We start from the raw sequence: 15,141 nt of genomic DNA on the forward strand, positions 1-15,141 counted from the left end.
CCAGCCACAACCCATCTCTGTAAGACATCCACAAACACTCATTCACACACACACTCATACACTACGGACATTTTAACCTACCCAACTCACCTGTACCGCATGTCTTTGGACAATGGGGGAAACCGGAGCACCCGGAGGAAACCCACGCGAATGCAGAGAGAACCTGACACAGAAAAGCCAACTGAGCCGAGGATCGAACCAGCAACACACAAACTTTTTGCTGTGAGGCAACAGCACTGACTACTGCACCACTGCTTTGCCCTTTCTGTTGCTTCTAGGACAATATAATTTTTTTTTTAATGTTCAATCCACTTTAATTTGTTACTTTAACCTAATTGATTTGTGTTTAGAAAACTTGAATGACTTGTGTGGAACCAAGCATTTTTTTTACAGTGTAAAATAAAATGTTATGAAAAAGTACATGATGTGGATTTGCCACACAAGTGCTGTAAAAGTTTGAATATAAACCTGTAAAGTGCCTGAAAAGGGTTTAAATGTGAACACCTTGTAATAATTCCAGCCTTGATGCAAACGCTATATCTGAACAAACAGAACTATGCCGTGTTCAATCAAAGAGCAGGCACACTTTAAGTTTTCAGTGTACACAGAGCACAGGCAGAACAGCACGCATGCTCTAATTCTCAAGCTTTTCCAAGTTTGCCGTCTGCCTTTTGTTGTTTTATGCAAAAAGTCAGAGTCTGGATAGGACACACCGAGGGCCTTATGCAAATGACGTGTCTATTGGCTGCTGTGGGATACTGACGAGCTCAATGCGCCTCTACTAACTAACCCACTTTGCTAAATGAGTTCCTCTGAACATTTTTAAAAAGGCTTCTCTCAGTTTGTGAGTTGAGAAAAAGCAGGAGACATAATTCAACAGACCTTTTAGGTAAGTGGATATTTTTTATACATACTGTATAAATACAAATCTTCTTGGTCTCTCAGATTCCTGCAGTCTTCTCAAGCAGTGACCGTTTTGTGGAATCATATTGTTTTGCATCGTACCTGTTCACAGCTCTCTATATTGACAGATTTAAATGTTTTTGACTAGAAGAGATTAGGGTGGAGAGACAGAGTGATTGTGGTGAATGCTCAACGGGGATACCCTTGCTCTTATGAATATTACAACGAGCCCTTTACATAAAGGAGAGCATTTGAAAGCTGGACACATTAGAATAAACCTCAAGATCATTTTACTGGCAGGGCCATGGCATGAATTGCCCCAGTGTCTGCATAAAGTTGTGATCCTGTAGGAAAATCAGCTGTATTTATCATTACAGATATTAAGATGAGCACAGACGCTGTTGAGCAGACAGAATCTCAGCATGAACAAGCTGGTAAGGAGCATTTTCACGCTTTCAATGTTGCTTTGAAACGGTTTCTTATCTAATGTGTGATGATATTTAGTGGAAACAACACACCTATGTGTGTGTATGTATGTATGTGTGTGTATTTATATATATATACATATACTGTAAAGAAATCTTAAATATTTTTAGTTATAAATTAAGAATTAAACTTAGTAAATTAACAAACCACATTCATTGTCATTAATTTTTGTTGGGCTCATTATTTATTGATCTAAAGTCTTAATGTTAATGAGTTGTAGCTTAAAGTAAAGTGTGAAATTGTTTGTTACAGTGATGACATACACAACATTTATACACATTTCGAAGTATTCTGTGCTATATTGAAAGTATTTGATTAACCTAAACCTAACTATCGCTAACTAACTATTAAAAAGCAGCTAATTAATCGTTTATTGAGCTAAAATCTTAGTTAATGGTTTGTTAATGAGTTGTAGTTTAAAGTAAAGTGTGATCTTTTTTGTTACAGTGATAATGTTCACAATATTTACACATTTCAAAAGTATTCTGTGCTATATTGGAGGTATTTGATTAACCTAAATCCAACTACTATCTTACTAACTATTTATAAAAAGCTAATTTGTATTGAGATCAAAATATTAGTTAAAAGTTTGTTAATAGTGTGAGTTGGTGCACTTAAAGTAAAGTGTAAACTTTTTTGTTACAGTGATGATGTTCACACCAATTGTACATATTTAGAAAGTATTCTGTGCTATTGGAGATATTATTTGATTAACCTAACCCCAACTACAATTTTACTAACTATTAATGAGCAGCTAATTAGAAATGTATTGAGCTAAAATCTTAGTTAATGGTTTGTTAATAGTGTTGTTAATAGAGTTGTTGCTTAAAGAAAAAGTGTGATCACAGTGATGTTGTTCACAATATTATAGACACTTATAAAGTATTCTGTGCTATTAGAAATATTATTTTATTAACCTACCCCCGATCTTACTAACTATTGATAAGCAGCCAAATTTGTATTTTTTTTTTATTAAAACTCTTAGTTTTAGTAATCTGTGGTCTATTGGAAGCATTATTTGATTACCCTAAACCCTTACTGACAATTAATAAGCAGCAGTTTAGCAGTTTATTGAGTTAATCATCTTACACTGTTAAAAATGATGGTTTCCACACAATTTAATCATGTTGTCCCAACATAAATCATAAACTTAAAAGAAAAAAAACTAAGAATTGTGTTGATTCAGCTCATTTTAAATAAGTAGTTGGAACAAGTAGCAAAACTCATTTTTGAGTGTAGTTAATGGTGTGTTAATAGCTTGAACTGTGTGGTATCCATTATTTGATAGAATTTTATAATTTTATTGGATTACTTTTTTTCCATTCCAATGGGAGTTTGTTCATTGTTTGATTGATGCTTTCTCACAAGTTGTCCATCTTCCAGTCATTTGTTTTTCCGACATTTTATGTGCGGTTGAATGTAAATACATGTGTTTGTGACTCACATTCACATCAAATGAGGATCATCATTTCACGAAGTGCCGCAGGGCTTCTTCACAACAACAGTTTGTGGTTTTGACCGGAACTTTAACTCTTTGTGTTGATGGCAGTATGTTCAAACTGTAGGAGTCATACTTTTTTGACTATATATATATATATATATATATATATATATATATATATATATATATATATATATATATATATATATATATATATATATATATAACATTGAAGTCAAAATTATTAGCCCCCCTTTGAATCTTTCTTTTTTAAATATTTCGCAAATCATGTTTAACAGAGCAAAGAAATTTTCACAGTATGTCTGATAATATTTTTTTTTTTTTCTGGAAAAAGACTGATTTGTTTTATTTTGGCTAGAACAAAAGCTGTTTTAAATTTTTAAACAACATTTTTAGAACAAAGTTATTAGCCCCTTTAAGCTATATTTTTCAATAGTCTACAAAACAAACCATTGTAAATAACTTGCCTAATTACCCTAACCTGCCTAGTTAACCTAATTAACCTAGTTAAGCCTTTAAATGTCACTTTAAGCTGTATAGAAGTATCTTGAAAAATATCTAGTAAAATATTATTTACTATCATCATGGCAAAGATAAAATAAATCAGTTATTTGAGATAAGTTATTAAAACTATTATGTTTGGAGATTATTGAAACAATCTTCTCTTCATTAAACGGAAATTAGGAAAAAAAAACAGGGGGATAATAATTTAGGGGGGCTAATAATTCTGACTTCAACTGTATATATTGATCATCTTTTATGTTCCAGGCATTGACAAAAATCAGTGAAACAAATATTCAAAAAAGAAAGTGTAACAGACATATAATTAGCATCTTGACAGTCAGATGAAAAAAAAGACAATATTTTTGTAGTCAGTATTGCTGTTTTACACTATTTATTGGTGTTAGGATGACAGTTTTATTTGATGATTATTATTATTATTATTATTATTATTATTATTATTATTATTAAGTTGAGTTATTAAGTAAACTTTACAAATTTAAGTGGATTGAACATCAAAAAATAACCTCCATAACTGTGTTGTTTCAGCTCATTTTAAAAAAAGTTATTCAAACAAACAACAGCGTCATTTTTTGTGTTTATTTTATTATTTATCACACAGAGTAGCTGAGCTTAGTAGATGCGTGCAGATTGATGAATGATACATCTGTACCAGGATGTATGTGGCGGTTTGTTTGCTGTGAAGCGCTCATATGCCTCAGGCGATACTGAATCATGCTCTGCTTACAATGGCTTCTGTAGGGAACAGTCCTGTTTAAATGAGGAAGCTGAAAGAAATGAGAATTCAGAGAGAGAGAGCCCTGTATTGTCTCTGAATGTTAAAACATATATACATATATATGTGTGTCATTTATGTTCCACCACCTCTGCGGTGTCAGGTGTTTGGTTATGGATTAGGGTTTGGGTTAGACCTATCAGATGTCCCAGCAGGTCATGTGATAACTATAAATATTTGGGTTGTAGAAGAAACAAGAAAATGCATGTTTACAAATAGTCTTTATTCTGAATAAAGCCTACTTGATCATTATCGAAAGCTCATCTAAATCCAGGGTTAAACCAGTTCATTGAAAATTAGATAAGTAAAAACATAAATTATGTATTTACATATTCATATATATGAATTAATTGATTAATTAATTTTCTTTTCGGCTTAGTCTCTTTATTAATCTGGGGTCGCAACAGCGGAATTGACCGCTAACTTATTCAGCACGATTTTAACCTTCCAGCCGCAACCCATCTCTAGGAAACATCCATACTCATACACCACGGACAATTTAGCCTACCCAGTTCACCTGTACCACATGTCTTTGGACTGTGGGGTGCAGTGGGTAGCACAATTGCCTCACAGCAAGAAGGTTGCTGGTTCGAGACCCGGCTGGGTCAGTTGGCATTTCTGTGTGGAGTTTGCATGTTCTCCCTGTGTTGAAGTGGGCTTGCTCTGGTTTCCCCCACAGTCCAAAGGCATGTGATATAGGTGAATTGGGTAAGCTGAATTGTTCAGTTTATGTGAGTGAATGAGTTTGTATGGATGTTTCCCAGTGATGAGTTGCAGCTGGAAGGGCATATGCTGGATAAAACATATGCCGGATAAGTTGGTAGTTCATTCAACTGTGGCAACCCCAGATTAATAAAGGGACTAGGCCGAAGAAAAATGAATGAATGAATATAAAATAAAATTAAAACACATAATCATTCATTCATTTTATTTTCGGTTAAGTCCCTTTATTAATCCTGGGTCGCCACAGCAGAATGAACCGACAACTGAACAATTTAGCCTACCCAATTCACCTGTACCACATGTCTTTGGACTGTGGGGGAAACCGGAGCACCCAGAGGAAACCCACATGAAGGCAGGGAGAACATGCAAACTCCACACAGAAACACCAACTAAGCCGAGGTTCGAACCAGCAACCCAGCGACCTTCTAGCTGTGAGGCGACAGCACTACCTACTGCGCCACTGCCTCGCCTAAAACATAAAATATAAAATAAAAACATAAAATATGATAAAAAAACTAAATATAAAAAAACATAAAATAAAAAATAAATAAAAACACAAAATACAAAGTAAAAACATAAATTATGAAAAACTAAATATAAAATAAAAACATAAAATATAAAATCAAATCAAATAAGACATAAAATATAAAAGAAAAAACATAAAATATGAAAAACTAAATATAAAATAAAAACATAAAATATAAATAAAAAAAAAACATAAAACATTAAATAAAAACAAAAAATATAAAATAAAATAAAAACATAAAATATTAAATAACATAAAAACATAAAATAAAAACATGAAAGATAAAATAAAACAAAATATAAAAAAATAAAATAAAAAATATAAAAACATAAAATATAAAATAAAATAAAAGCATAAAATATTATATAAAACAAAAACAGAAAATATAAAATGAAAACAGAAAAATATCAAATAAAACCAGAAAATATAAAATAAAATGAAAAAAAAACTGAAAATATCAAATAAAATAAAAACAGAAAATATAAAATAATAACAGACAATATAAAAATATTAAAAGTAAAATAAAAAAGTGCAACAATTACTAAAATATTAATTTTAGTCTTTTACTATTAGTTTTAAATAGTTTTTATTCTTATTTTGGACTTTGTATGTATAACATGACAGCATTACAATTTATTCTGACTTTAACATTTTAAAGGGATGTGGTATAATTAAAACACAGGTAATGGGTTCCAGCATGTTTTATAGTCACATTATTGTTATTGGAGCGTGCATAAGCATGTATGTTTGTGTGTGAGAGAGAGAAACACAGATGCACCTGGAGGTCTGTAAGTATTCAAATGTGAAGGCCTCTAAAGGTTGCCATGGAAACTCATTTGCATGATCTGATGATTTCCATACTGGAAGTTTAGCTCAGGAGAGGCTTGATTTCCATATTATGGGGGGAGTGAGTGGCACTGCAACCACAGCCTCATAGAGCTCCATTTGAAATTCAAATCAAGAGAGATTACCTGCCATTGACGACCTTTGAACCCCCAACTAACCCTCCACGCTCACTTCAGTGGAACGTTTGGCTGTTTGTTTTCATGGTGTGGTCCATTATAGATACTATGGCAAGACATTGAAGGTGAACAGGTTTTAAACACAAATAATAATTACCACCATACTTCTGGTGTGTACTAAACTAGAGGTATTGATTCATTAAATATGCACAGTTAAATATTTGCATTCATTTATAACTCAAAAATCTGAACATCGGATGAAGTCAATTTTGGTAATTTTAGAATAAAAGGTTTTGCAGATGAATTTTGAGCCTTTTTTATGTAAAACACACATGCACACACTAATATGTACACTTTAGGTACTAATATGCAGACTTGGGGTACTAATATGCACACATACTAATATTCACACTTTAGGTAATAATATGCACACTTTAGGTACGAATATGTACACTTTAGGAACTAATATATACACTTAAGGTAGTAATATTCAGACTTTAGGACCTAATTTTTACACTTTAGGTACTAATATGCACACTACATGTGCTACTATGCACACTTTAGGGACTAATCGGTGCACTTTAGGTACTTATATGCACACTTTACATAATAATACTCACACTTTAGAAACAAATGTTCACTCTTTAATAGCACACTTTAGGAACTAATACGTACACTTTAGGTAATATTATATATACTTATGGCACTAAGATTCACACTTTAGGTACTAACATGCACACTTAGGTGCAAAGATGCACAATTTAGGTTCTATGCACAGTTTGGGTATTAATATACACACATACTAATATTCACATTTTAGGTAAACCTTAGGTACTAATACGCACACTTTAGGTACAAATATCACACTTTAGTTAATAATACGCAAACCTTTTAATTAAACTTCACTATTTAGGTACTAATATTTACACTTTAGGCAGTACGGCTGGGTCAGTTGGCATTTCTCTGTGGAGTTTGCTCCAGGTTCTCCAGTTTCCCCCACAATCCAAGACATGCACTATAGGTGGATTGAATAAACTAAATTGGTCAAAGAGTTTGTGTGAATGTGAGAGTGTATGGTCGTTTCCCAGTACTGGGTTGCATCTGGAAGTGCATCCGCTGTGTAAAACATGCGCTGGATAAGTTAGCGTTCATTCCACTGTGGCGACCCCTGATAAAATAAAGGGACTAAACTGAAGAAAAATAAATGAATTAATTAATGAATTAATGAATATTCACACTTTAGATACTAATATTCACAAACTTTAGGTATTAACATACTCACTTTAGATACTCATCTGTACACTATAGGTATTGATATGTCTTTTAAAGGTACCTATATGAAACTTAAAGCTACAAACATACTTAAAAAGGTACCTCCACAGTCACAGCATTTGGACTAATTTCTGACAGTGCAAGAAAATTTTGAGTTTTTAAAATTGTTTTGTTTTAATGAAAACCTATGAACTAATGGTTGGCAAGTTAAAAGGTCAAGTGGTGAAGAAAAAACTGAAAAAAGTGTTTAGTAAAATAAGCTTGATCTAATTGAGAAAGCACACAGTGTAGATGTTAATGCAGAACTGTACTAACTTTCCTTTTATTTTCCAGACATTGAACAAAATGGCATCGACTTCACCAGACAAGTGAGTATACAAACATTGCTTTACTAAATGGTCATCATCAGAAAATGAACCAGATAGATACACAGAGCAGTACATAGCTACACTTATATGCAACGTTTTCTTTAGTCCTCATTAGTTCTGTCATATGATCTATTGGTAAGGACAGTGAAAGGTTTCGTGCGCAGGAACTAAGCTTCAGGCTTGGAGGGTATTTGCATACTGTGCCTGCGGGAAGGGAAGGAATGTTTGTTAAAGGCCCTCTCCTGCAGAACAAGTCCAGCAGCCTTACTGGTCTCTGAGTACACACATAAAACACACACACACACACACACATGCCCGAGGACCAAAACACAACTGTAAAATGTGCTCTGGGTTTGAGTTACTTAACATAGTCTTTGTTTGGTGTACAGATTAAAACCGAGAACCTGAACGATTCACCACATTCTGGATCTTCACACAAGACATGCCACTTAACTCAGGGATCACCGCTGCCTCCTGGCCAGCTGACTGGGGTATGTTTCTATCTCAGGCATGGAGAGGCTGGAAATGCATCAACTTTAGATGTTTGGGTGATATTTAAGTTCATGCAGTGGTCAAAAGGGAATTATGTTTTGTAGTGAGAAAATTAAGATGAAATAAAGTACTTGTATATTCTGTAATTGTAATATTTCTGTAATTCTGTGATATTGTATTCAAGTACAATGTGAATGTACTTGAATTGTAATTTTTATAAATAAATAAAATGTTTTGGTAACACTTTAGTTTAGGTTACAATTCATAGCTTAATAAATTACTTGTTAGCTGTTTATTGATATTTAGTTAGGAAGAAGTTGGGTATAAGTGTTTGGGTTGGAATAGGGATTTAGAATAAGATCGTACTTTATAATAGGGATGTCCCAATCAGGTTTCTTTGCCCTCTAGTCCGAGTCATTTGATTTTGAGTGTCTACCAATTCCAAAACCTGATCGGATAATTCTACAATACATTAAAAAAGAATAAAGAAGAGCAAAAAAGGATGTTCCTTGTTTTTTATTTTATTTACCTTATTTTAATATTCAACAATTCTGTTAACAAACAGAGCACTTCTGTGAGGTAGCTTGAACAATCAAGTTATAAATAACATCAATTCTTCACTTTTGGACTTTAGTGCAACAGTAAATATAAAAAAATCTAATTTTAAAACAAATAGCACCTCGACTTAAAACACCCGGCAGGCAGTCCCAAGTTTACATATCTTGAGTGTGAAGTCTTAATCCTGTGCCACCACATAACTGCAATTGTGTTAAACAATAATGAGAATATATAAACATATATATTCATTCATTTTTGACTTATTTCTTTTATTAATCTGGGGTCGCCACAGCGGAATGAACCACTAATTTATCCAGCATATGTTTTATGCAGCGGATGCTCTTTCAGCTGCAACCCATTTCTGGGAAACATCCATACACACTCATTCACACTCATACACTATTAACAACAATTAAGCCTACTGAATTCGCTTGCACATGTCTTAGGACTGAGGGGGAAACCGGAGCACCCTGAAGAAACCCACACAAACACGGGTAAAACATGCAAACTCCACACAGAAACGCCAACTGACTCAGCCAAGGCTCGAACCAGAGACCTTCTTGCTGTGAGGCAACAGCACTACCTACTATATATGTGTATGTACAGTTCAACTAATAAAAACTATTAGCCCCCGCTGTTAATTTTTTCCCCCAGTTTTTGCTTAACAGAGAACAGATTTTTTCTAACACGTTTCTAAACATAATTGTTTTCATATCTTATTTCTAATAACTTTCTTTTATCTTTGCCATAATGACAGCAAATAAAATTTGACTAGATATTTTTTAAGACACTTCTACACAGCTTTAAGTGAAATTTGAAGGCTTAACTGGGTTAATTAGGTTAACTATGCAGATTAGGGTAATTAGGCAAGTTATTGCATAATGATATTCGAGTCCTCATCAGGCGATAACATCCGATTCCGATCGAGTCTGAAACCGTGTGATCGGGCCCAATTTCTGATCCCGTGAACGGATGTAAGCAACTTTATAACTACTAATATACAGTTAATATCTTAATAATAGGCAAGTAATAGGACAGCAGTAAACAGCATGAATTGTGACCTAAAGTGTTCCCAATATTTTTATTACTGTTTTTTATATCAGCAGTATAAAATAAATGATGCATTCAGTGATCAAAAATTGTTAAACAAATCAAAACAATTCATTTTTATCTAATTTCTGAAAACTGAATTACATTTTATGTATTTTTTATTTTAATGAAAGAAAATTTTAATAATTAGTTGCAATTTTGCTTTTAAACACTACATTTCATTTAAATCTGTAAACTTAATTTTTTCCCAGTTCTCACTAATGAACAAAATAATGTTTAATGTGAGAAAAACAATATATTAAAAATGTAGTTTTAAATTTAGATATTTAAAAAAAATGTATATTAATAAATTAAATAAATTTTAATAATTGATTTATTAATAAAAAAAATTATGAAAATGAAAAACCACAGAAAAGCTTAGACTTTCATTTAAATCCGCTCAATTGTTTTCAAAATAATATCATAATGCAAAAATCTTGATAGACTTTATGCAAAATGTATTTTCCTTCTGTTTTGTTCTATAGTCTCCTTATATTTCTAGATTAATTATTGATGTATGGATGTGGGGATTTTTTTATACTAAATTTAAATCAGACGTGTTCTTGGTGAAATCATTTTAACTTTAAAGCTATAAAAAAAAATGTGCGAAAACATGTAATGGCTTATATTAATGACTAGGGTGATGGGTGTTTTTCAGGAGATGCCCTCCCTGCACCCTCTGCCGCAGCTCGTCCTGATGCCTGGATCTCACCTGTCTTCTCCTTCATCATTCCTCCTCTCACAGGCCCAGTCAGGACATCAAGGTCTGTGTATGTACTGTATTGCCTATATTCTCAGAAACGTTGTTCATCGTTGAACAAACAGTTTTTTTGCTTGATTTAACTGCAGTACATAAATGCTTACTTTAACGCAAACCCTAATGCATGTTAAATTATTTTTGTTTCCTACAGCACTCCTGCCACCCAATCTGCTTTCCTTGCCATCCCAGACTCAGACAGGACTTCTCCCGCACCAACCTGGTCTTGCACTCACTCCACAGGTACATTACAAATCAACAAATAAATGAAGGAATGAATAAATGAGTGAACGAACCAACCAACCAACCAACCAACCAACCAACCAACCAACCAACCAACCAACCTTCCATCCATCCATCCATCCATCCATCCATCCATCCATCCATCCATCCCTCAATCAATCAATCAATCAATCAATCAATCAATCAATCAATCAATCAATCAATCAATCAATCAATCAATCAATCAATCAATCAATCAATCAATCAATCTTAAAATCAACCAGTCAGCCAGCTAGCAATTCAACGAGACAGTCAGTCATTCAGTTAATTAGTTAAACCAACCAACCACTGAACCAGAGAGTCAGTTAATCAATGAAACAACCAACCAAACATCTAATCAGTCAGTCAGTCAGTCAGGCAGTAAGTCAGTCAATAAACCAACCAACCAGTCAGTCAACCAGTTAATCATCCAGTCAGACAGTCTAATTAACCAACAAACCAGTCAGGCAATCAATAAACCAACCAACCAACCAGTCAGTCAGTCAGTCAACCAACTAATTAACCAGTCAATCAATAAACCAACAAACCACTCAGTCAGACAATAATAAAGCAACCAACCAGTCAGTCAGTCAGTCAGTCAATCAATCAATAAACCAACAAACCACTTTTTCAGGCAATCAATAAACCAACCAACCAACCAGTCAGTCAGTCAGTCAGTCAATCAATAAAACAACCATCCAAACAAACAACTACCCAGCCAGTTAGTCAATAAACTAACAAACCACTCAGTCAGGCAATCAACTAACCAACCAACCAACCAACCAGTCAGTCAGTCAGTCAGTCAGTCAGTCAGTCAGTCAGTCAGTCAGTCAGTCAGTCAACCAACTAAATGACTAGTTAATCAATAAACCAACAAACCACTTAGTCAGATAATTAATAAAGCAACCAACCAGTCAGTCAGTCAGTCAGTCAGTCAGTGAGTCAGTTAATAAACCAACAAACCGCTCAGTCAGGCCATCAATAAACCAATCAGTCAGTCAGTCAGTCAGTCAGTCAGTCAGTCAGTCAGTCAGTCAGTCAGTCAATAAACCAACAACCCCCTTAGTCAGGAAACCAATAAAACAAACAACCAGTCAGTCTGTCAGTCAATCAGTTAATCAACGAGTGGGTCAGTAAGTCAATAAACCAACAAACCAGTCAGTCAGTCAACAAACTAACCAAAAAAAACAATCAATCACATGACCAGTAAAGCTACTTTTCTCAAGTATCGCAGTTCGTTGCTTTGAAAATTTCAAGATTGGTGAACTCTTACCTGCGAAATTGCTTCACATGATTGCGTGAGACCAATCGAAGATCAAAACACGACCTCTTTGGAAAGAAATTTAAAACATGGACCAATCACTCACTTTTTTAATAGCTAATTATCTTGTTTAATGCTGCCACTTTTTGCAGTGTCGTACTACAGAATTTTCACATACGAACTTTAGTGTGATCCTAGCAAAATAAACCATGCAGTCAGTGAATCAATATTCCAACCAGTCAGTCAATCAATAAACCAACCAGTCAATCAATATACTAACTAGTCAATCAATAAACCAACTAATCAATCAACCAAAGTCCACCAACCAATCAGTCAGTCAGTCAGTCAATAAACCAAAAAAATAAACCAACTAGTCAGTCATTCAATAAACCAACTAGTCAGTTAGTCAATCACTCAATCAATCAATTTACTAATCAACCACTCAGTCAATAAACCAACCAACAAACCAGTTAGTCAGTAAAACAACCAACAAGCAAATCAACCAACTAGTCAGTCAATCAGTCAGTCGGCCAATAAATCAACCAACTAATAACTTTGTTACTCTGTAAAAAGCAATCAGCCAGTAAGTCAGTCAATCAATAAATCAACTAAACAACCAGTCAGCCAGTCAACCAAGCATTAGTCAGTCAGTCAATAAACTAAATAACAATCCAACCAGTCAGTCAGTCAGTCAGTCAATAAACCAAACAGTCAATCAATCAATAAACCAACTAGTCAGTCAGTCAGTCACTCAGTCAGTCAGTAAGTCAATAAACCAACCAGTCAGTCAATCGCTTAGTCCATCAATTTACTAGTTAACCAGTCAGTCAAAGAACCAACCAACAAACCAGTCAGTCAGTAAAACAACCAACAAACAAATCAACCAACTATTCAGTTGTTAACCAGTTGTCTAACCAGTCAGTCTGTCAATCAATATATCAACCACTTTTTTACTCTGTAAAGTACACTCAGACAGAAAGTCAATCAATCAATCAATCAATCAATCAATCAATCAATCAATCAATCAATCAATCAATCAATCAATCAATCAATCAATCAATCAATCAATCAATCAATCAATCATACTGCGGTCACACTAGAGTTTGAACTTGTGAAATTCTATCGTACGGCACTGCAAAAAGGGGTCTACAGTAGTTGCTGTACTCTGATATACAAATCAGCAAAATAAATATACTACATTTGTAAAGCAAAAATATTTTACCAAATTAAGCAGATGCCTTATCACAAACAATAGTTTCAAATTAAGTTGTATTTCAATGTGAGCCTGGTATGGTGCAGCATAATTACAAACCACTCTTAGCCCGGAAACCATGTTGGTAGAGTTTATGTGCATGTGTGCATGTGTGATGTGTTACCTTCTTGAAAGTTTCTCCATAACGGGTTATGTGGAAGTTAATTTCTTTTTGACTGTTGTTTGAAAAAGTAAATATCAGATAAAAAAAAAAAAAAAAAAATCCCAAACATAGTGTCCCAAACATAGAAATATCTGATCATCAACCATATCACTGTTTACATGATACTTGCCAAAGCAATGAATGGCACATTTGTATTCAATTTCTAAAGAGTTGTTATCAACACCACCACGGAAAATAAAACCATATCCGTGGTGACTGGTTCAGTTGTTAAAAGTGGTTGAGCAGCTCATGAGTTATGGGTTAAATAGGCGAATTATAATTCCTTCGACAAAAGAGGCTGACATGGATGTATCTGTAGTTACTGAAAGTTAATTCTACTCATTTGAAAAACGTTTTGAACTAAATGTAGAAGGTAATGAGTTAGCTTTAGAACTTAAATGGTTTGTTGCAATCGATTTCCTCAAATGTTTGAGTTACCTTGACTTTTTGGGTTTTACAGTGTATATAACAACACAGACAGGAATTATTAAGGTATCACTTTATTTTGATGGTCCCTCTAATGCATTTCGTTGAATTTAGGTTACATTGCATCTACATGCCAACTAATTCTCATTAAATTACAAGTAGACTGTTAGTTAGAGTTAGGGTTAGGGTTAGTGTAAAGCTTCTTATAGTCAGTTAAATGTTGAAGGCATTTACAATACAACAATACCACTTTTAGTCAACAAAATGTGTAATAGGGACCATCAAAATAAAGTCTTACCATTAAGATAAACATCTGTCTAATATAGGTCATTATAATATGTAGTCATCAATGCTAGTTAGTTGAAGTTTGCAAATTCGCTAAGCTTAATATTACTATAGTGGTAACTTGTACACTCAAAAAATATTGTTGCTGCTTGTTCAAACTTTTTATTTATAATGAGTTGAATTAACAGAATTCCTGAGTCTTTGGGGGGTACAACTTAATTATTTTATGTTTAATCCCTTTAAATTTGTAAAAACAAGCAAGTTTACTTAATTGATTTGTGTTGGGACGACATGAAGTAATTGTGTGGAACCCAGCTTTTTATTTTTTATTTTATTTTTTTGTTTTACAGTGTATGAGGGTTAAGAAAGAGTAAATTATTGTTCATCTTATTAAAGTTCAGTTTAAACAGAAATGGCTTCAACTGTCAAGAAGTACATTAAATAACTTATAGCTTGTGGTGACAGGTTGTAATGGCATTATAGCATGTCACTTGTACAGAAATTATTTCTCGTTACCCCTGGGAAGTGCAAAAATTGATAAGGAAGCGCATTGCTAATAATGAAAGCATGTTGGATCGTAAAAAGGGAGGTACCATAG

The 15,141-nt window shown here is 33.7% G+C and overlaps 1 protein-coding gene across 4 annotated transcripts in view; it reads left to right on the forward strand.

Moving 5' to 3' along the window:
* Window positions 1-769: 769 nt before the first annotated feature.
* The window catches only part of pou2f3 (POU class 2 homeobox 3), a 50,676-nt gene continuing 36,304 nt past the window's right edge, over window positions 770-15,141 (forward strand). The window contains exons 1-6 of one of the 4 annotated variants that reach the window (XM_087251929.1): window positions 770-889; window positions 1,281-1,337; window positions 7,965-7,999; window positions 8,389-8,490; window positions 10,797-10,908; window positions 11,050-11,138. In XM_087251929.1, coding sequence (XP_087108055.1) covers window positions 1,289-1,337; window positions 7,965-7,999; window positions 8,389-8,490; window positions 10,797-10,908; window positions 11,050-11,138 — 387 coding nt within the window. In that variant the 5' untranslated portion in view covers window positions 770-889; window positions 1,281-1,288. 4 annotated transcript variants of the gene reach the window in all.

Source organism: Danio rerio, chromosome 5 (assembly GCF_052040795.2).
Source record: "Danio rerio strain M-AB ecotype USA chromosome 5, GRCz13ab, whole genome shotgun sequence".
Classification (NCBI taxonomy): domain Eukaryota; kingdom Metazoa; phylum Chordata; class Actinopteri; order Cypriniformes; family Danionidae; genus Danio; species Danio rerio.